Consider the following 24349-nt stretch of genomic DNA (forward strand, 5'->3'; position numbering starts at 1 on the left):
AAGGACCAACGATAAGTGGCAGCGAGGTACGGGAGTTCCTATTCACAGACCGGTGACCCTTTCGAGAGTTCGCCGAAGCGAAAGGAGACTTTCCGGCCACGTGAAGACAATGCACCGGCCTATCTTCATTGCTTATACTCGCTTCTTCTCCCCTTTTCTTTTTTTTTTTTAACGAAGCTGCAACGAGACGCGTCAGCGATGTATCGTCAGTGATGTAGATAAAGCGCGTCCCCGACAGCTTTGCACGAGAAGTGGAGGTTCGAGGGTTCTGATTAAGATCCGCGTAAAATATCGGCGCGGAAATTCAATCTGCTACATTCAAAGTAAAAATGAGGATAAGAATAATAATAATGCAGTGCACTGATTGAAATGGCTGAAATCTGAACTTTTGATTGACACGGTTGTTTATCAACAATAATTAATTATCACGTTATATTTATTCAATCTCCGTTCGGATCTTGATGATGGTAACACGAGGATTAAGCAAAGAATAGCTGCGTTCAGCAGAGAAAACAGCTTTGTAATTGTTGTAAAATTCTTTAATATGATAATTTTATTTGCTCTTAATTTCTCATTAAATCTAAATATACAAATCAATAATTCTAAATTTCACAACAATTATAAGCTGCTTTATTTGCTGAACGCCAATGAATAATGATTCTGCATTTACAACGTACACAGAAAAAAAATTAATCTTAAATCGGCAATATTATCTGTGCTCATATATGTATAAGCTACAATGTTGCAATCAAAGATTTTAGTCTTTATTTGATTAAATTTGTACTGATGCAGGATTATTAGTCTTGAATTGGAAAAAAAGTAACAAAAAAAAATAAATAAAAAGCCCTTAAGAGCCAACGCAAGATATTGTTGCGAGTTACAATTTATTCTATTGTATGTAATATTACATACGTTTCGTCCCACGGTTAGAGGATCCTTTTCAGTAGTTAAAACAATAGAGTGAGCTTTCTATATTTAGTCAATAAAGTAGGTCGATGAATAAAGTAACTTGCGTTAATACAAATTCATCAAATCAAGACTAAAATCTTTAAAGCAAGATTAAATATATTATTGCTTATATATACATTGAACATATTATAATATTGCCGATTTAAAGCTCCTGAGTAGTCATATTGAATCGTGACGTCAGAAGCGAGAAATGATACGTTAATTTTTATTAGGAGCGATTTAGTTTTGAGGGTTTTGCAAGAGATGGTATTATTATCAGTGTTGTCAAAGACATTTCAATCACATATTATTATTTCTTCACATATTATTATTTCTTAATGCTTTAAAATTATTCCATGATATTTAATCATTTATTAATAATAGATGTAGAACATCGTGTTTATACCATTTAAAGATGAAGCTTCCTAAAAAGCATTTTCGACATACGTTGCTTTTGTTTTCTAATTAGAAGAAGAAGGCAGTTCTAGAACTCTGATAGAAAGTTATAGTGATGTTACTTCATCAATTAAGACGTGTGAATATTGGTTCTATCGATTCAAAAGTGGTGATTTCAATGTTAACGACAAAAGCTGAAAAATGCAGATTTGCAAACATTATTGGATGAAAATCCAGCACAATCCACGTCACGAATTAAATGTTGATCGTACAACAGTTATTAAACGTTTACGCAATATGTTGTTTAAATAAATCAGTTTTTGAGAAGAAAACTAAATCCCTCAAAACTAAATCACACTCCTAATATTACGTTCCATTTTTAAATAAAGACAATTTAGATAAAATGAAATAAAGATTACTTTAAAACAATTGCAAAAATAAACGAAAACTATCCTTATCTCCCTTGAAAGTTAATATGCATATTTAATATTATTTAATATTATTTAATAAAAAGTGATGAAAGCCACATGAAGTGTTTCCAATGCACATACGTAGCCTATTTTAATTACTTGTTATTTCTTTATTTGATTACGCTGATGTCGTCTAAGTTCCGGCTCTTAATCTGCTAAATCGCGTACAGCGTATCTAAAATTCATCTCCTACTGTGTCCGTAAATACGACCATATATCTTCGTATTACCAGAGATCTGGCTGGCTTAAGATTTGGCAACCGTTTTCTCCACCTGTGTTGTCTTGTATTTCCTCTCCTTCGCTCCAATACTTCTCTATATCTGCGATGTCTCCTTCAGTTGAACTCTGAACATGATTCCTCTTTTAACCCTCTTGTCATTACTTATCCTTCTCTATATATAGTCTACTAAATTCCGTACCGTTTTCTCCTACACCTCTGTCAAATATTTTAATTCCCTTTTTGATTCAATAAAAACCTTTCTGTCCCTCTCTGCCCTTCTTTCGTTCTGTTGCCTCGCGTTTCATCACGTCACTCACAGTATTTAAACGAGACTGATGTAATTGGTGTGGGTATATGCGTGTGTGTGTGTGTATGTGTGTGAATGTATGTGTATGTGTGTGATTTCAGCTATTTATTGGTTTACCTCTTATTGCATTGCTGCCTTATTCTGGTTTTATTACAGCAATTTTGTTGACGCCTAACCATTTGCAAACTACTATTGTCTATTGTGTTTATGTTTATGTTAACTATATAGTCTATATATTGTATCATATTTTATGTCTATTACTCTGTTAACATGTAGTCTTTTTCATAAAGCTTTGTAAACTAATTAAATTAAATTTTCAGATGCACTTTTTATCACCTTTTACGATTTACTGACTGTCAGAAGGGCTAAATATAATTTTCGTCCGTTTTTAAAAAATATTTTAAAACGGTCTCATCATTTTGTTTTATGCAAATTGTCTTTATTTATAAATGGCACGTAAAAATTAACGTATTATTTCTCGCTTCTAACGTCATCATGTAATATGACTATGGTGATTACTCAGCCTTAAGACTAATATTTTTTTTGTGTAGATTAGAGGTGATATCTAAGGGATGAATTAGAATAAAACGAATACAGATGTGTTTGCCTATATTTGTTACATATATTAAAGGTAGCAAGAAAAAGATGTAAAAAAAAACGAGAGACCGGACTTAATCCGGAATTTGTAATGAATATCGGACTTGGGTTCATGATCATCAAGATGTATAGCACAATTATATCCTCCGTTGAACTGCGATAAATGAAAAATTTTCCCTGTGAGATGTATATCGGAATAACTTTCCGCGCGACCTCGCGAATTGAATTTCGACCGATTACCGGAGGAAAAAGCTTTGTGAAGAGCCGACGCCTGGAGAGAACACAGAGAGACGGCTTGCCCGTCTTCTCACAAGAGAATCGGGGAAGCTTTTTAGATATATTTCGCCATAAATGACGACGAAGACGACAATGGTGACGAACCAAAATCGAATCAATGACGCCCACGTCAAAATGCTAAATTATAAAAGGGACAAAAAAGGTAAAAAAAAAAGGAAAGAGGCGGTGAAACAGCGAGACTAAATACCGTTGTTACACCGCCCACGTTCAAGCGTACAATAAAAATTTATTCACGCGGCCTCCGACCCGTATCCGACCTTCGACATAATCCCGACTTTTAAAGTGGCGAAGGGATTTGAATGGGATTTTAAATTGCTGCAGGCGTGACTCTTATGACGGTCGAGGACAGATTATACAACGCGTGTATATGTGTAGGTATACACACCACGAACGCACAGAATTTTGCGCAAATCCGCGATGAACGCGGCCGCGCACGAATGAGATTAAATCCTCTCATTTGTGAAGCTCGTTTCCATAATCGTGTGTCAGATCAAGTGTATAAATTGACCCTCTCGACGTGGAATAATACTTTTCCCTGTAACCAAATTAAGTTCGATTCTCGTTATTTTTATTTCTTCGAATAAAGGAGATTCAATTAAATCTTTTTATTTTTCCACAAAGACAACACAACTCGCGAATAGAACAGAATTTTTGAATGATCGAATTTACTCCGTCTTTTTTATAAAACGTTTTATAATAAGTCTTCTTGAAAAACGACATTCTCGTACAAATTACTGTAATGGTTATCGCGACAAATATCTCCACACATATCTCGAATTGATAAGACGCTCTTAGAAAATAGGGAGTTACAAATTCAAACCCTGGCTGAAATATTTTTCATAAGTACTTTGCAGTGTTTAAAGATGCTTATTAGCATCATTGCTAAATTGACGATTAATTAATTTGTGGCGTTATTATCAGCGTTAAGATATGGCCAATGTGATGTTACAAATGCTTCGAAGCATTTCTAATGAGATTTTGACCGCACCATTAATTTATGATTGCGCTTCAAATTCGACAAATCGAATTGACGCGCAGTTTATAAAATTGAAAAATATAAATCTATTGGATTTATTGTAAATCTACGTATGAGTATTATTAAGTATCAGAATCTTACTACTTATACCGAAAATAGAATTTTTTTTTCTTATTTGATTTATTCTTATCGATTTAATTTCCATTTATTATTGTTCTATAATAAATTTCAAAATTTATAAAGTATGATCGAGAAAGAGAGATACGCAATTGCAAGCTTGAGTGGCCACTGAAATTGTTTCGTAACTGTGGAATTTTCATGCATGCAGGAATTGCAATATTTGCACGTAAAAAAGTTTGACAATATTGTGAAGAAAATCATCATGAATAGAAAGGTGTATTGCCTACCGCAGACTCGAGCATAAAGTTTTAATTAAATGCATCAGTAATTAAGCGCACGGACACGTGTAACCTGAAAACAATCACGAACGTATTGCGTGCAACATTCTGATTTCTGAAATAATAAAATTTTAGATTATTTCGAATCAACTGTTATTTTTAGAATTTAAATTTACGATATCGTAAATTCCAACAATTCCAATTTGTGAAAATCCTCAATCTACAAATTCTTTAAATTTTTCATCTTCCCATATACTTTTCCGTCAGAAAATGTGACAAAACTTTTATGAATGCTTTCTTGTTTTAAACAAATATTTATGTTGAATTCTGCCATATTCTATTTTATTTTGCAATGCTTGTGTAGTTAATAAGGTGCTGTGTATACGCTTCAAATTAAACCTTTATAATATAAACAGGTCATGCTAACACAGGAATGCCTTCAAACAAAATGGAGCAAACAACTGGAAATATTTCAATGTAGAGGAGAGATGATATTATGGCCAGTGTAGATATAATAATCCCTTTTAATATCTCCGCTATTAAGTGACAAATTCTAGCAATTCCTTATGGAATTGTTTACTTAATAACTCGCTGTTATCACAGCACGACACTAATATGCCAATACACATTACTCAACATTTATTATTATAACATATTTTTACTTTCAAACATTTTGAAATGTTTTTTTAAGATACATTTTAGCATTTAATTACGCATATTTCCCCATTGTTCTTAAACTTGAACATATTATCACAAATATATATGTAATGTACAAATAATGTATGTTTGAGTGTGTCCTTTGTTATTTAACATTTTATTTGGCTGTATATAATTCGAGTTAAGCAAAGTAAAATAGTATGACATTTTGCTAATGTGGCCCTCTAAACCCCAGATAGCACAGAGTAAATGTTAATAAATATTTATTATTATTCATTTTTTAAAATGTTATACAAATATTTCATACATGTTTTATATAATGCTTTATTCAAAATATTGTATTATTAAAAGACTAAATATTTATTGTAATATTTATGATAAATATAAATAAATATTTCTAATAAATATTTTTTATTTAAATTGTAATATCTTATTAAGAGTATTTCCATAGCATTTACTACAAGATTTATAATAAATGTTTTTTCATAATATTTATAATAAATGTTTATGATTTACGCTAAAATCACAAAAATATTTACAAGATATTTAAAATAAACTTTATGAATATTTATAAATATTTTGTAGATAATTTTATAAATATTGTGTGTTGTCTGGGATTATTGACGGTCTCTTTTTCCAAGTTTTCATATCAAAATAATTATTTCATCAAACCAATTGTAGCTCTAGTGTTAATCTATAATTTATATACATGTTTATAGATTTTTAGTACTTTACTGCTAGATTTTTAGTCTATATTTGCATAATTTGAATACATATATTCTACTATATTTTACTTTTTTATTAATTTTGTAATTCCTGTTTTTTTTTTAATAAAATTAATTTTTTAAATTTATTTTTGCAGAAGGCCCTATCATCTCTGTTTCTCTTCGAGTGATTATGCAGTATCGCCATATTTTTATAAATAGCGTCCTAAGTGATAAATATTTCGTAACTTTGAGTCTAAAACTGATTGAAACATTTTGACAAATGTAACTCTTAAGTTTTAAATTCAAATATTGATTATTAACCAAGTTATTGTAAATGGAATACCATTTTTTCCTTTATAAAGACAAAATCTTTGGATTGGAAATATGTATCTATAGAAAATTGTGAAGTACTATGTCGAAAGTAGAAAACAAATGTAATATATTGTGACAAACCTATGAAAAATATAATATGGGTAGTTTGATGAGTCAATGACTTTTTTTTATTTTTTTTTTACTAACATTCGACTTATTTTTCAACACACACAGCCACCTTTTAAAAATTCACTGACTTATCAAACTGCTCACGTTTACATCAATTTTTCACTTCTTCTATCTAATAAAATAAATTCTAAAGATGCCTGTTTTTCTGTTACAAAAATCATCAAGGTATCTTCAGAACTACTTACTTTATTTGATTTAGAGAGACGAATCATTATTTACGTTGTTCACGAATATACATAGGATGAGAGTAGGAATCGAATTTAAAATTCACTGACTACCACTTTTACGAAGAGCCACTTCTATTTGTCTCTTTTATTCTAAAACCACTTTTTTGGAAAACATACGCATGATTCATTTTCGTCCATTCCATAAAAAGATCTCATTTCACCAAACGACATTAAATATATCATCGTTAAATATATCGTTTCGAAATAAAGTTTAATGGAAAAATAATAAATAAATAAGAGTGTTGTCCTGAAAGTATCGCGTTGTTACTTCGGTAGAAAAGAAGTATAGCGAGATCTATCTCTCCCAGAGGAGCGGACGATCAGCGATTTGTATGGGAAATGATCTTGTTTGTGCGCCGAAGAAAAGCCGATTGATTCGTAATTGGACGTCGTAAATAACCTGATCGCAAAGTGAGCCGATTGCATTTTCTTGCAACACAAATCATTTAGAGCATTTGTATCAGTTACATTCATGAAACGAAGCAACAATAACGCGAATATTATACATCAAAAAGATATAGCAAATTCGGTATTATTATGTATACAAAATAATAATTTGTGATCTCGTATTGTGAGAGGTATATAACCATATCCGAGATACAAACTCGTTACAGACATTTCCAATATTTGTTTAATGGCACGTTAAAAAGGACGGTAATGTAAATGAAAATTAATAATGTTTATATATCTATTTGCCGCCATGAACGCAGCGAAGAGATAAATTTTAAAAGTCCACACGGTACAATCTCCCAAATGTAATGGATCGTCGCAAAATCTTACAGCGCGTTAAAAATTATTGACATTATTAATTTAATGTCGCAAGAGTGACCGAAAGTGGTCGCGGCTGTATATACGATCGATAACGCTTATCGTGGTTTCCATGGATACATCAGTTACAAAATCGAATTGTTCGACGTTTCTCGCAATAACACATGTAAACGTCTCGCTTGTAATCATTGATGATAATATCGAAATTATACAGAGATAAAAAAAAGACCAGCTCGTTGCTAAGAATAGATTTGGACCGCACAAGCAAACGCGAACAAACACGAATGAACAACTGACTTAAACCAGGACGAATAGCGCTGCCTTATCGAAGCGAATTGTTTGATCGTATTTGTTCGCGTTCGTTTGAGTGATTTGCAGTTTAAGAGAAGAGGCAATTCGAGATTCGTTCGGGAGTCGTCCCACGTAGAGACTTTTTCCAATAAGAGTCTGGACACGAGCTGCAGTTTTGTATGGAAGATACAGGGTGGTACTTTTAATAAAAATCTGCGAGAGAGAAGACATACATTTATTATTTTTTTTCTTTCTCATTCTGTTCCATCTTTTTCTTATTTCTCTCTCTCTCTCTCTCCCTCCCTCCCTCCCCCCTCTCTCCCCCTCTCAGGAATTGTTAAAACATGACGGATCAATCAAAAGTGGCTTTCTCGTATCCAGACTCTTATTGATTGACATTCATAGTCGATTCTTACATTTAAGACTGTCTTATATTGGTATTCATAGTCGATTCTTATATTTAAGTACAGTTTTAAGATGACGTTAAGCTAATCAGAGGATTGGCTTAGCTAAAAGAAGAACGGACTGAGTATCGTCCATTGTTTAGCATTTCGTTTTAGTTTATTTTGTGAGGATTTTTTCGCAAGTTTTTCGCTGCCAACTACATTTTGGAAAGCAAACCAGACTGTTATTAGGTCCCGCACATACATCGTGGTCCCGCGTGCAAAATATCAATAGCTGACTAGCTGCTCAATCGATCGCGGCGAACTGGTACGACGACGCGTATCATTCCACGTACGCACCATTTGCGTATTTATTATCAGAGTATTATCGAGAGTAAATCCCCTCAGAATACGGGAAAAGTTGTATAGCCCTGCAATTTTCACGATTTTTCAGTGTAACGATCGTTTCGCGAATTCTTAAGAATTTTTCAGCGGATGTATAAAATCGCGCGCGATTGAAGTTGAATTTTGATTTAATCAAAGCGAACCGGTTCACTCGTCCAACACAATAGTTCCGTCGGAAAGTTCATTATTGTCGGTTAGTTTCGCAAACGGGATTCCATCGTGGACATTAACGCGACCACTTAATGGGAGCTAACGATTTGCACTTCAAAGGCATTTCTCGTTTGTCGTAATTCCCGGAAATTATCGACGTTGTGTTGGACACGTATTAAGCGAGATCGTCTGACATCAAGGCAACGTTGCGAGCCAATTAGTTTACATTAGAGGTCGACCGGAATAGATCCGATCTCAATGAAACCGAGACTATTCTCTAATAACTCGCGTTTTAAAGAATCTGCGTTGATACGAGCAAGCAAATGCCTTCAAACTCTCCATAATTTGAATAAATAAAAATTGCCGTGTTTAATTGAAAGTCGTGTAGAACATCAAATAGCAGAGATAAAGTAGTTTGCAAAATATTTAAAAGCCTTCGCACACGCATTTAAATACGTGACCTTTCATTCGCGTTTTTCCCCTATTCGCGGAGAAACGAGCGTCGATAACACTTTGAAATGGAAATTACATTTGTGCGCGGTGTGAATATTTTCTCTCTCGCTTGTTGAAATTCGTTTAAAGAGTCTCACTTTTCGGCAGCTGCGCGATTCGTTCTCGTAAATTGACAATTTAATGCGTTGTAATCGTTAATTTCTCCGTGAAATGCCTCAAGTATTTTATATCATTTTAGAAAGCGTGTAAATTACTTGTAAAAATCGCTCTCAAAAGATTATAATCACTTTGGTGAAGAATGAAAGAGCAAAAGTACTCAGAGAATACTTTGTATTTCGGTTCCTAAAGAAATATTAATCGATAAATTTCACCAAAGTTTCAGACAGCAGCGACTGAACTTCCTTTCATAATTTCTTTTTCATCATGCTTTGATGTTTGTCAAGCTTCGATTCAACTAGTACCTCGTGGGACTTGAAAAATCCGAACCTAATGCCACACTTGCCGCCAGCTTACAGAACTGAAGACATTCTCAAGAATGGAGTAGAGATGGCTGAAGAGTAGAGTTCCCATGCAAAAGAAGTGGGTCGAGTGCACCAACACGAAACATACGATGCGATGAGACCCATATATCCTAATATTATCGACATTTTGAATATGATTGTGCTATGCAAACAGTGAGTAAAACTCGTGGTAAAAGTAATAAGCTATGACTGTTACAAACCATAATGGGATTTAGAATATCTGGAATTGACGACGATTAATTGTAGAACGAGATCCTTGAAATACTCTGGCCGGTACAATTACGGACTGTAGACGATCGAGCCAAGTATCTTGAGCATTATCGGATATACCGTGGTCATACCAGTAGTTTCTGCACTCGGAATAATCGGAAACTCTCTGATCGTTGGTCCATTTGAAAGCGAAGACATACTTGAAAGGGTCAGCATACACGTATTTAGCAGGTCGATGGAAACGTCGGAAATCAGCCATGAATTAACGTGGAATTCACCCGCATCTGCCATCCGGATTTGTTATTGTTATACAACGCTTGGAGAGAGAATCCTCTGTAATCACCCTTGATGACAATTATGCCGCAGTTGCAAGCGAGGATTTTGGATAAATGGAATAGTTCAACTTAATTGTTCGATTTAAATGTTCGACTTAAAAATATCCCAAGTAATATTAATTATATCAATGTTATAATTGCAACAAGAATTTCTATAATTTTTATACAGTGCTCACGACTTTGAATCTGATCACTTGCGTCCCGCTCGTTTTCTGCGGTCTGGTCAGAGGCATTTTTCATTCTTACGAAAAGGTTTAATTGAAATTCGACGCGTTCGTTCATTTTCCGATCGGTTCCATTACCTCAAACATTATAGTGTGGCCCGCGTTAGGCGTGAGCGACGATTAATAATAGGGATTGATAATCTGCGGGTAAAAATTTTCTATGGAAATTATAATAATTGCTCTGTTAGTCCCGCAGATAAAGAAAAATTTAAAAATTGTGATTATATCACTCAAAAAAGTGATCTTGCAGTTATAGCGAAAATTATCTAAGCACGAAAAATAGCTAAAATAGATAAATTTCTAGCAAGTACTGCGATATTGAATATGTATGGCACTTAATCATACAGATGACAAAGATAGAATTTAGATTTGTGCTATAAATTCCATGCGTATGATATATAATTTTCTATCAGATACAAAAAACATATAATTCTAGCTGGAGCAGCAAAATATTTTTTTGCGTGATGTACAAATCAATTAAGTTAGTATAAGAAAAGACCAATATAATATTTTATAATAATAATTTTTTATTCATTTTATAGTACTTTTATGTAAATTCTAAAACATTTTTCCGTTATATTAATTAATTTTATTATTGAGTTGTATGCATTTTATTAGCAAAAAAGTCATGTTTTGAAGAGCTGGAATAATTTAACGAGATTCAATTCTCACAGCATGTCGCGATGGAAATCACCTAGACTCTGCAGGCAGGAGATAGCACGCAACTTGATGATCTTCGTTACCTTCTTCGCCATTTTGATCAACATACCGTACTGCTTCATGTACAAGTACAACGAGCGTAGGGAGCTGGTAACGACCAACTTCTTTCACTTGCGGTAAGAAACGACGATAATGATGATCACGAAAAGGTGTACTGACGGATATATCCAATTCCCCAATTCCTATAGCAAAGTATTTTCAGTCACCCTCAACCTTTCACAGAGGTCGCAGACAGAGGTCGTTTTTCTTATCTCCTGTATTTCCAGAACAACGATATTTCATCAGTTATGCTTTTACGAATTTAATTTTGTTTGAAAATTTGGATAAAATAATATTGAAATGATTTTTGCAGATGGTTCAAATCTTCAAACTTGGCTTCAATTCATAATATTTCGCCTGATAGCCACATATTTGCTTATCGCAAATCTCATTATGATATATTTGATGAGGAGGGCTTCTCAAGCAGAGCGAGATGTTGAAATTAAAGTAAAAACATGCGAGAGAAATCGTTTGCGGGTAATTACTTTAATGCGAGAATCTACGGAGATGTTTATCGTACAAGTTTGCGTGACAAGGCTGTGAATTAAAAAAGGCTGTGAACCGTGTTTTGTAAATTACTTCCGATCTAAAAACACGCTTACAGAATTACAAGTTAGAACGTTAGACAGGAGTTTTTCGATTGTGAACTATAGAAATAGTATAATCAGTTTTGAACTTCCGTGCTAGCTGCACCACTTCATTCTATGCTACTCCTGAATGGGACGGTTGTTGTACTCCACCACTTTAGAGCGTCTCGGAACATGATTTGCATGAAACTCATCCGAGAACCGAGTGGTACCCGGAAACAGAGTCTCGCACGAGTCATTATTGTCTCGCGTAATTGGAAAAGTTTCCCTCAAAAATCGACGCTGTCTTTGCGAGCGCAATTATTAAAACTTTGTCATCGCTTTTGCTGCAGCGTAGATCGCTTTCATAGCTTCAAATAGCGTCATCCGATCGATATTGATTCACCTATCAATAGTAAATAGCTGGCATCTTTCTTTTCTTTTCTAATTGTCGATATTAATTATTGATTTATATTAATATTTTCCTACATTAGAATCAGAAAATTGTAGAGTCGTCCAGTACTACATGAAATTACGTTTCTAAAAATGCACATGTCTGAAAGATATCTCAAAGACGGTTCGCTTTGCTTCGTTTTATCGCATTGATTTGCTATCTATTAGGATCAAGGCTAACGATTAGATTATGCTGGTCGGCATCGTATTTCTGTTTCTTGTGGGCGAGCTGCCAACTCATTTGGCGTCGCGACGCAGCGCCGTGTCTGCTTTAAGGCGGTAATACCGGTGATTCCTTCAGATTTCGGGAGGATTTATAGAAAATGACGCTACCATTATTAAAGCAGTCTCAGTCAAAAGAATACGTGTACACAGAATGTTTTTCTCGTGTAACGCTGTTAAAAGAAGATCGCCATCAAAAATACAATTTTTGTTATCAAAAGTAAAAATACAAAAATATGATGTACGACGTTCGAGTCTATTAACTTTGAAGGTATTTTGAATTTAAATCAAAATGACTACGGGATTATAAAGGATAGTCGTTTCGTTCAAAGTGTATAAATAATTAAACTTTAGTGCATAAATAAATGCAGAAATAATTAAAAACTTTGTATATGTAATTAAACCTACAAATTGGAATCCATGTAATGTGACAAGCGTTCTTATGTTTCACCGATAATTTATTCATTTTGTTGTACAATATATTTTCGCATGTGGGCGACTCTTCTCAACGCGCTAGCGAGCTCGACGAACTTCATACTTTATTGTGTGCTGAGTCCACACTTTTCAAAATATAATATTTAAAACGCATATTAGTTTTACAGAACATATTGTAAAAAGGAGACATGATAGGAGAGGACCGATCATTTACTTCCATCAAAAATCACGCAGCAAAGTGAAATGTGAAATATTTGCATTATAGCATTTCGATAACAACAATTAGTGATCCAATTTATCTACAGATCTTCATTGAAAACACAATAGATACAATAATCACGCAAAGTGAACCACAAGAGCCAATTGTTTCTTATATTATAATAATAATAATCGTAAGTAGTTACAACTCTACATCGCATATCTTTTCTATTTCTATAAAGAATAGGTATAAATATAAGGAATAAATATAGAGAAATAAAAGATTAGAGATAGAGATTAAAAATAACGCATAACAAATGCAGATAAAATATAAGATATATGTTACATTTTATTTATATCTATTGTGAGTTACGTCTAATCTCTAGTCCTAATTTTTTTATTTCTTTAATAGGTATGTGCATGTATATTTTTCTGTTTCTATTTATATTTCCTATATATTTCTTTTATTATGTGCAGGGTTATAATATAAACAATTTTTAGCAAACTTTCAAATATCAGTTAGATTAAAGTAGACTGCGACTTAAAATCTGACATGTTTAATACAGTACATATTATCAAGATTTGTTGTTTTATGTTGGTGAAGGACTGGTTAATACCTGAAAGTGCGCTTATCATTCGATTCCTGACGGTTTCGCAGGTTTCGTAGTTGAACTTTCTCTTTAGTGGGAATCGATAGAAACACTTCTGACGCCGGCGGAAACGTCATACGTGATTGTTTCTGCCATTTGAGCATTTTTTTCTGTTTTGTAAAGAGCTGCCTGGCCAAAAGATAAATCAGCTCGGTTACGCTCAACATGGAACCACCGAGACAGAGACCGAAGATACCGCCAAAGGATGCTGTAATAATTCGTGCGATTTCATTAGAATCTACCGAATAAAATTAATTCAAGCGAAATAAAAAACCAACGAATTCTCTATCGCTAATCGAAATATTGGAATCTAACCCACCGATGAGTGAATCCCAGCTGATGATACTTTCCTTGCGATACTCGACATACGACACATCGCCAAAAAATACGTACACAAAAGACATATTATTAATATTGAAACCATTCCTAAAAATATAATAAAAGATATGAAAATAAAGTATAAACAAAAATATAATCTCTTCACAATTCAATAAGAAGTTCAATTAAAAGTTCAAGTGAAAATAATATAAATAATCTCATATTGCGAAAAAAAAGCTAACGTTCTTTCCATTAAAGGCAACGAGTAGACTCACATTAGATCAGAATCAAATCCCACGTCCTCCAGTTTAACATATTCTGAATTAATGGTATATAACATATCTGTACACTGGGGCAGACACTTTTTACAAGTTTCCGTGTTCGTGTGATGTGGTATCGATTCTAAATTTTAAAAAACACTGAGTACTATATAATTTGCTAGTTCTATATAATCAGATATACGGTATATCTAATTATAATATATGTATAATAAATATGTTTGAAACCGTTCGTACTTCGAATGCTCAAAAGGCAATTGATGTCAGACAAGTAACATATCTTCTTCCCCTTATCTAACACATTAAAGATTGTAATAGTTATCATGTCAATTATAAGGTGTTATTATACCCTCCATCTGTAATTTAGATTTTTTTTGTTTAATCCAAGTTTTATTCTTTGTTCTTTACACTTTCAAGAAATGTTGAAAAATTCGGTGTTACTTTTCATCGGTATCTCTATTACAGCTGCCAACAAGATATTTTAGGAGGGAAAATCTTTATTTCAGAAAAATTTTAAAATGAAATTTCACTTATATCAAAAAAAGATCCAGATTACAGACGAGGGTTTATTTAATATTTATATATCATGCGTATTAACGCATTTTCCAAAAAGTTATAAAATAATAATAAAATGAGATTGAAGAATACAGCATACTTATGTTGTTCCAAAGGAGAAATTTACTCTATTAGATAATTTTGTATCTTTTTTATGGACACTCACGCGTCTCCGGATAGTAAAATGGCAGGCAACCGCACATATGATATATGTGTTTAGCTATACAATTCGATATGCACGATTGATGACTGTAGTGAATCTCGCCTGACACCTGTATTCATCACAATTACGTAAAATATGGAAGGCGAGAGTTTACAGCAGTTATCGCGTTAAATAAATCGACTTAAGCCGAGGGGCACATAATTTCACCTCGTCGTCGAAGTAGCACAAACGTTTCTCCAGAGGGATGGTCCTCAAGCTTTCCATGCCTCGGATAGACGTCCCGGTAATGGATATCGCCATGACGTGACCGACTGGCACGGCTGCAATGTGTGTACCAATGTCGGGAAAATCAATTGGGTCGTGTATTATGATGGAAGCTCCTACGAAAGGGCGCGAAGTAGCTTTGTACATGTTAGGCTCGATATTTAAAGCGACCGCGAGTCCCACATCGCGGCCGCTTCCAGGCGCTTTCTGCAAAAGAAGAGTTTATCATGTGCACAACGTAGTCGAAATTAGATTATAACAGACTCTAACCACAAGCAAATTTATCGAAGTCCTATGAGAGAGAAAGATATATATAATATCTCCTTACTTATAGGGGAGAGCGGGGTTGGTTGTCACAGTCTTCGATTAGCGATTTTTAAAAAAAAGTAAATGCCTGATTTTTTTAAATATTATATGCGTTATAATATGTCTATATCCTTTAGATATTAAAAAAAATATTACTCGTGAATTCATCATATCGCAAAAATAAATTGTTTAATTTTAAATGAAGCTGCGAAAATGTGACAATTAACCCCGTATTCTAGATTGATTGTCACATGTTCTAGAATTGACAATAACATATTTGTTATTGACAACACATATAAAAAATACAATTTTTATTTTAATATCAGTTTTATATTTTGAGAAATAATAGTAATTATGATATTAACTTAAATAAAATAGCTATTTTAATCATAAAATACATAATTTATTTTTATATTGTAGTTTCTATATGAAAAATGAAAAAACATATCTATATGAAATATATATCTATAATATATTTCATATAGATATACCATATACTAGAAGTATATTCTCTAAAAATATGTTCTCTAAAGATATTAAAATTAATTTCCACCTGACCTTGTCTCATTTTGGTCAATCTACCCCACATTGCCATGTTTAATAAAAGAGATTGTATTCACAAACTTTGTCAGAATAATAATTAATTAATTATAACATAGGTCTTCTAAGATTCATTTTCTATGAATACAAAAATTCTATGAATATCAATTAATAATGCCGAAGACTTGTTAGACAACAAAATAAGTGATAAGAAAAATTTATTCAATAACTTCATTTTCTTAAAAATTGTTATAAATAATATATATATATAACATATATAGTACATATAGATATATCTTTCTCTCTCGGAGGATTTTCACAAAATTATTCGTGATCAAAGTTAGGTTATTTGAAATACTTTTATTTGAAAAACAACATTTGTAGAATAATTGTATTTGTATTTCAAATACTAAGATTGAAAATCAACTTTATTATTTAAATTATAAAATACAAAAGCGTTCAATCTTTCGATTTTATATACAAAATACGTAATATTTTCATTTGTGCTCCGTTGAAATAAAAAATACAAAATATAAAAATACACTCGACTAAAAATAATATATTTTAAATAAAAGTATTTCAAATACGTGCTCAGCTGTGCTCGTGACTAGATTATGTTATAGGGTTTCTAACTAAGTCGAAATCAATGCGAGAATATCGAGCATTACCACTATTGTGTGCACACCCGGTAAATCATCTTCAGAAGTATTATTGAAGTCGGTAGAATTAAAGAACTTGACTTTGGACCTGCAGGATAACAACAAATATAATAAAATACACGTCTAAATGTCGGATGAATATATCAGACTAGTGTCGAAGGTTTGTCAATTTTTCTATCAAGCTTCTGTACATACTTCTATTTTTTATCGGATAAAACCAAAAAATTAAATTATTACTAGTAACGAATAACTCTCAAAGTTTAAAAACGTTTCAAAATGTACAAGGCAAATGAGAGTTATTAGGAGCAATATTAGAAATAATAATAATATTCGGATAACGTATAATTAAATTAATACAGTGTTAATTTTATTATAGTTATCTAAATATATATTATTATTATTTCTAATATTGCGCCTAATTAACTACGCGCCATTGTCGTTTACTTACGTACTTTGAATCATCAAAGAATCAAAGTTTTTTAAAAATTAAAACTAAGATCTTCCTTCCAGATGAAGCAGGCTAAAACTTTGTTTGCAACTTTATTCGATGAATATGACGAACCTTTTGCATCAACTTAGCATAAGTGCATCAACTTTCCATAAAGCAAAGCAACATTGCAAACATTACACCAATGTTGCTTTTGTATGTATTAAACAATGTATATATAAGATAACATGTCAAAGATAAAGTGTGAAAGAAACGATGTGTTTCCGAGAATTTTCTCGCGACAATTACATGTGTCCAACGTTTAGCTTATAATGGGAATTGAAAGCGCAACAGAAACCCTCTTTGGACTTGATGGTCTTGAAGATCTTGCTGCAATCGTGAATCTTGCCAATCCAAGCGCATCTCAATAGCAACGCGCTGCAAGGCTGCATCAACTATGAAAGATATTATTAACTCAAATCTTGTTTCATCATCTGAACGGAATCTATGATTAATCTGTATCTCCTTGGAATTACAAATTGATCATTAGAATAGTATTTTATAATTTTTCACCTGCTCCATGAGCGCTTCGACCGTTATGTCGAGTTTATCGAGGACCTGTCTCGCGGTCGTATTGTCTATAGATATTACGTTGGGTCGTATTAATTTCATTAGGGATGAAAAAAATTTATCGCTGTCATTCGTGGTGAACCCATCCATGTATCTGTTGAATCGTGTAAAATTGGGACATAATATCAGACACGGAGATTCAAAATTAATTAAACTAATTTTCATATACATAAATTGTCTATTAGATTGCATGTTAGATAAGTACGAAAAATTTATCATATCAAATAGTTTTTATTGAAGAAAATTGAAAGAGAAATTAGCAAAACTGAAACAAAATTGCCGAATTTGGAATAAATTTTTTTAAACCAAACAGAAATTTTTTAACTGCATTTTTTCTTCAAGAATTTTAATTTTTTTTAAATTGTATACATATGTCAAACATTTGCGATATACTATCATCAAAAAACTTTATTTTTCTAATTTTATTTATTAATACAAGGATTCATGACAAACGACGAATCCTTCGCACCCCAAATGAATATATTAAAATAGATATCTTATTAATCTTACAAATTCTTGGCAATAAGGTCGGCGTGTGGGCGGTAGACCTTATTATTATTACATATAGTAACGGCTGGAAAAGACACGTTCCATATCGGATTTGACGTGTAAATAGTCGTAACTATGGGATTGTTCGAGTAATTGGCCCACAAGCGTAACATCAATATAATACCGAACACGATGGCCAACATACAAATCTGTCGAATATGAGAGTAAATTACGTTTCCTGGGCAATATTATTGAGTCTACTTTTGAGCTTTTGAAATTATTATAAGGTTCTCACCAGAAACCAAAGCATACTCTCGATTATCGACAATCCGTCCATACTTATGTAACGAAAACCGTGCAGATTAGTATTGTCACAATAAACATTAAACCAGTCCAGATGTTTTTTCACGTATGCCTGACATTTGCGATATCCTATCACGACATGTAAGATATTAATTTGTTTCCGAAGATATATAAATAATTACTAAATCCGTACTGAATATTAATAAGATATTAATAAGCACCAATATGTATTAATAAATTAAAATAATATTAGTGTTACCATGCTTTATATTGTCGAATTTGGATTTCTTATTCCAATTAGACTTCATGTTTTTTGAAGCTATCGCGTTAATGCTTATATAACTGCCACTTGCCAAGAGAACTACGAATGACTAGACGTATTGCCGAACGCGTACTGTAATTTCTTTGGCCAGCGGCTACCCTTCATTTCCGACTCGGTCGCTGTATATTCATTAGTCATTTAATTTTCTATCAATATCCCTAAGTAAATTCGATGAAATGACATTAAGGTCCCATGTTCACCTAAACGTCCAATCTATTTTGATTATCTGCTTGCGAAGATCACGAATTTTAGGTCAAATATTCTATCATGAAACTCAATAATTTAAGATTTATTACATTCGACTAGTTTTCTGATAAGTAATTGAAAAAAAAAATTACTTTTAAAATACAACAAATTCATCGTACAATCAAAATCTAGGTATCCCTACAAGTCTAAATTTTATGTACTATCGTTTTTAATTATTCGGCTAATTTTTTTGCTAAGTAATTGAAACATCACTCTTTTTAAAAACGTGATATATTTCACACCTTTAGATCTAGACATATTTATACAAGTCCAAGAAAGTATTTTATATTTATCGCAATTTGACAGGTTATTTTTATTTACAAAGAACTTAAATAGTTTTTCAGACTCTTTTATTTAGAAAAATTATTATTATTAATATTCACTATGCCGGTATTAAATCATAATAATAGGTAATGTCAAAAGCAACACAACAGGAATTTAACCGATTTCATTTGATAAAAATAACAGTGTTTCTCTTTATGTTAACTTTTATTTGATAAATAAAAGTAATAATTAGATTCTATTTATCTATAGATCTTCAGTGAAAATCCAATAAATATAAATAATCACGTAAAGTAAACCGCAAGAGTTTACTATTTCTTATAATAATAAATAATAGTACATAGTTATTCTACGTAATAATTAATAATCGTAAACATTATACATTGAAAAGAGGTAATAGCTAACAAATGTATTTTGTTTAATGTATTAATACAATATTTAGTAAATGTTATTAAATATAAATAAGTAACTGTTTGGTATAACACATGATAATTAGAAAAGTAAAGTAATATTAAAAAAATAAATTAGCATTTAGTTAATTTTAGCTACATAATCAGACATTTGATTGAAATTACTTCGTCAAAGGTTTAGTAATTATCATCTAAATTTAATTTATTATTATCGAACTTTTTTTCAGTGTATACACCGCATATTTTCTATTTTTTAAATTCTGTACACAATGGAAGAAATATTACAAAATAAAGAAATAAAAAATTAGAACTATAAATTAAACATAATGTACATAATAGATATATATAAATAAAATATGACATATAATATGTCTTGTATTTATTTGTATGTTATCATATAATATATCTTATATTTTATTTGTATCTGTAGGGCGTTGCATTTAATTTTTATTTCTAATCATTTATTTCTCTGTATTCATACTTGTTCCTAATATTTCTTCCATTATATGCTTCAATCACAAAAAAATGTTTCAACAACTTGTAAAAAATCATTTCGATTAAAGTAAACTGACTTAAAATTTGACATGTTTCATGTGATTCATGTTGTCGAGACTTGTTATTTTACGTTGATGCACGATTGGTTGATACCACGTGACGAAAACACGCTTGTCAACCGATTCCTGATGGTTTCGCGGCTTTCGTAATTGAACTTTCTCTTTAGCGGGAATCGATAGAAACACTTCTGACGCCGGCGGCAATTTCGTACGTGTTTGTTCCTGCCATTTGCGAGTCTGTCTTCTAAAGAGCTGCCTGGCCAAGAGATAAGCAAATTCGATAACGCTCAACACGGAACCACCGAGACAGAGACCGAAGATACCACCGAAGGATGCTGTAATAATTCGTGCGATTTCATTACATTCTACTGAGTAAAATTAATTCAAGCAAGATCAAAGACAAACGAATTCTCTATCACTAGCTATTCAAGATATTGGAATCTAACTCACCGATGAGTGAATCCCAGTTGATAGTACTTTCCTTGCGATATTCAACATATGAGGCGTCGCCGAAAAATATGTATACGAAAGACGTAATATTTTTATCGAAATCGTCCCTAAAAATATAAAAAGTATGAAAAGCAAGTTTAAGAAAAAAGTATAAGAATATAATCTTTTCACACCTCAGTAAAATGCTATTATTATTAAAAATTTGTGAAAATAATATGAATAATTGCATATCTCGAAGAAAAAGCCAACGTTCTTTTCGTTAAAGGCAATGATGTGGACTCACATTAGATCAGAATCATATCCCACGTCCTGCATTTTAATATTTTCTGGATTGATAGTGTAGAACACATCTGAGCACTCAGGCAGACAATTTTTGTTGCAATGATCCCCATAATTTAGTTTCGATTCTGAATTTTGAAAAATAACATTATATACCTACAATTTTGTATAATCAGATATACGAAATATCTAATATTATATATACAAGGTGTTAGTTAAGTATGTTGCTATACTCAACAGAGCGATTCTTTGGTTTATTTCAAGTAAAAAAGTCTATATAAACATGTGTCCTAAATGGCTTAGTTTCCGAAATATAGGTGAATGTTCGCAAATGTTTGACGAAACGGTAAATTGCGTTAGAGATATCTTTCTGTATAAATATGCCTTGCTTCACGTGAGTTATCATTCGCACAACCGTAAACAAAGTCAAAGTAAAAGTCACAAAATCAAAAATAGACTCCTCCTAGATTAGAATCTCCTCCAGACTTAAATCCTTTGGATTATTTCCTTTGGGGGCATCTGAAATCATTGGTTTATACCACCCCCAATTGAGAATGAGAATGATTTGAGGAATCGAATAGTTGCTTCATGCGAAGTAATACGTAACACTCTGGTCTTTGAGCGTGTACGTCAATCTTTAAGAAGAAGGCTCGATGGATGTATCATGGGGCAAAGTGGACATTTTCAACAATTCATCTAATTGTTTTATTTCATCAGAAGAACTGAAGCCTGTTTTTGTTTTTCCATTTTTGACTAGTTTTTGACTAGAGTTCAAGCTGTATCTCTTTCAAATAAACAAATTGTTACTACACGTTTAAATTTTTTTACTTCGGAAATTAAACCGTTTAGAAACAGATGGACTTTTTTACTTGAAATAAACCAAAGAATCACTCTGTTGAGTATGGCAACATACTTAATTAATCCTGTATAATTAATATGTGCATTTTCTTACTTCGGATGCTTAAAAGGCAATTTGTGTCAGGCAAGTAACATGTCCTTATCCCCTTATCTGCCATTGAAGATCGTAACATAATGTAATTATCATGTTAATTGTATTCTTCTTGTATTATTATGTCGCGTATTAACCTTTCATCTGCGTTCAAGATTCTTTTTCAAGATTCTTTTTATTTAATCTAAATTTTATTCTCTATTATAGACTTTCAAAAAAATGTAGAAAAAAATTCAGAGTTACTTTTCAATATATCTGTTACAGATGCCACTGCTAATAAAATATTTTAGAAAGGAGAGAGAGAGAGAGAGAGAGAGAAAGCGAGAAATAGCGAGAGAGAGGAACCAAATTTCACCCTAAAGTGGTATTTCACTTGTATCAAAATCCAGATTGCAGATGAAAGTTTATTTATATATTATCGATTATCGTATTAATGCATTTCCAAAATATCTCCTTCTACCAGGTATGGAATTGTACAATAAATATTGATAAAGTCGAAATTGAAGAATACAGCACTTATAAGTTGCCCTAAGAATTAAATCCATTCTATTAAATAATTTTATGTATTTTTTTGTGTACACTCACGTGTCTCCGGATAGTAAAATGGCAGGCAGCCGCACATATGATATATGTGCTTGGCTATGCACTCTGATACGCACGATTGATAGCTGTAGCGAATCTTGCCTGGTACCTGCGGGTATATTCATTACAATTAACGTGAAATATGGAAGACGAGAGTTTACAGAAGAGTTAACGCGCTAAATAACGCTTGATCTAAGCCGAAAAGTATACATAATTTTACCTCGTTGTGGAAATAACATATACGTTTCTTCTGAGATATGGCCTTCAAACTTTCCATACCTCTGATAGACGTCCCGGTAATGGATATCCCCAGGACGTGACCAATCGGCACGGCTACCATGTGTGCATCAATGTCGGGAAAATCAATTGCATCGTGTATTATAATGGAAGCTCCTACGTAAGGACGCGAAGTAGCTTTATACATTTCAGGCTCGATGTTTAAGGCCACCGCGAGTCCCACATCCTGGCCGTTTCCGGGCGCCTTCTGCAAGAGAAGAACTTATCGTGTGCAATCACAAGTAGTCGAAATTAGAAATCCTATAACAGAGTCTGATCAGGAGCGAGTTTATCCAAATCTTACGAGAGAAAAAGATATATATATATATATATATATATATATATATATTAGGTGTTGGAATTAATTCGTAGCGTTTTTTAATGAAAGAATGTTATTTATTTCACATGAGCATTAAAAAATACATTAATGAAAGTACTTCCCATCACTTGTAAAACGCTACGAATTAATTCCAACACCTAATATATATATATATATATATAAAATACCTTACTCTAACTTATACTGTCTCATTTTGTGATCTTAATTAAGATTATAGAATAAAACAATAATTAAGTGAGAATATAAATATATATATATATATATATATATATATATATAGGCAGGTAGGGATATAATATATCCCTTTCTCTCTCGTAGAATTTTAACAAAATTAGGCCTATTGAAATAATAATAATTGAAATAAAGGCTAGCTATTTAAAATATTTTTATTTGTAAAACAATATTTGTAAGACAATTATATTTTGTATTTTGTATTTCAGCGGAGCACATGCAAATATTTTGTATTTTGTATTTTCAATACTAAGATTATGACAATCAATCTTATTACAAAATACAAAAAATTTTTAATCTTTCCATTTTAAATAGAAAATACGTATTTTCATTGTGCTCTGCTGAAATACAAAATACAAAATGCACTTGTATCGCAAATACTGTGTTTTAAATAAAACTATTTTAAATATACATGCTCAGCCCTGCTCCTAGCTGCTCCTAGATTCTGATATAGAATCTCTAGTCGAAACGTGAGGATAGAGCATTACCAAAATTGTGTGCACACCCGGCAAATCATCAGAAGTGTTGTTGAAATCGTTGGTATTAAAATCATTGGATCTACGGAATAATGATGAAAGTGTAAAATACATATTTATATGTCGGATGACATTTATACATATATCGGACTATTGCTGAAAGTTTATTAATTTTTCTACTAAGTTGTTGTGCTTCTATTTTTGTATCAAATAAAATCAAAGAATCAAATTATTGCAATTAATTAAAATACAAAAATTATTCAAAATATACAGGGCAAATATGGGTTAATTAGGCG

At 32.2% G+C, this 24349-nt stretch overlaps 3 protein-coding genes across 3 annotated transcripts; 1 reads left to right on the forward strand and 2 right to left on the reverse strand.

Annotated features, from left to right (window-relative positions):
• The first annotated feature begins 9000 nt into the window (after positions 1–9000).
• On the forward strand, positions 9001–13149 carry LOC147907717 (uncharacterized). The gene is given in 10 exon segments (XM_087411904.1): positions 9001–9825; positions 9919–10053; positions 10055–10113; positions 10387–10588; positions 11116–11277; positions 11514–11520; positions 11522–11677; positions 12407–12521; positions 12923–13014; positions 13016–13149. Coding segments are annotated over 10 exon segments (1113 nt in total). The 5' UTR covers positions 9001–9766; the 3' UTR covers positions 13142–13149.
• A 466-nt stretch (positions 13150–13615) lies between these two features.
• LOC105143747 (pickpocket protein 28) lies at positions 13616–19125 on the reverse strand. The gene is given in 13 exon segments (XM_087411903.1): positions 13616–13932; positions 14044–14150; positions 14318–14444; positions 14558–14614; positions 15042–15147; positions 15246–15509; positions 16817–16895; positions 17544–17689; positions 17808–17958; positions 18375–18562; positions 18649–18785; positions 18916–19020; positions 19023–19125. Coding segments are annotated over 13 exon segments (1878 nt in total). The 5' UTR covers positions 19117–19125.
• Positions 19126–19383: 258 nt separating this feature from the next.
• Positions 19384–24349, reverse strand: LOC105143745 (pickpocket protein 28-like). The gene is made up of 7 exons (XM_087411899.1): positions 24066–24349; positions 22951–23214; positions 22734–22839; positions 22152–22208; positions 21204–21327; positions 20921–21027; positions 19384–20805 (listed from the first exon to the last, which is right to left on the reverse strand). Exons 1-7 carry the CDS (start codon positions 24165–24167, stop codon positions 20489–20491), a joined length of 1077 nt encoding a protein of 358 aa, XP_087268025.1. The 5' UTR covers positions 24168–24349; the 3' UTR covers positions 19384–20488.

Source organism: Acromyrmex echinatior, chromosome 12 (assembly GCF_024713525.1).
Source record: "Acromyrmex echinatior isolate Ae372 chromosome 12, ASM2471352v2, whole genome shotgun sequence".
Lineage (NCBI taxonomy): Eukaryota > Metazoa > Arthropoda > Insecta > Hymenoptera > Formicidae > Acromyrmex > Acromyrmex echinatior.

Excerpts from the sequence above, each read along its gene's own strand:
- LOC105143745 (XM_087411899.1), bottom strand. The coding sequence starts at position 24,167 with ATGTATTTTACACTTTCATCATTATTCCGTAGATCCAATGATTTTAAT. Across the intron at positions 23,215-24,065 it reads CGGGTGTGCACACAATTTTG|AAGGCGCCCGGAAACGGCCA; the intron begins GTAATGCTCTAT and ends CTTCTCTTGCAG. Across the intron at positions 20,806-20,920 it reads CAACTGGGATTCACTCATCG|CATCCTTCGGTGGTATCTTC; the intron begins GTGAGTTAGATT and ends GAATTATTACAG.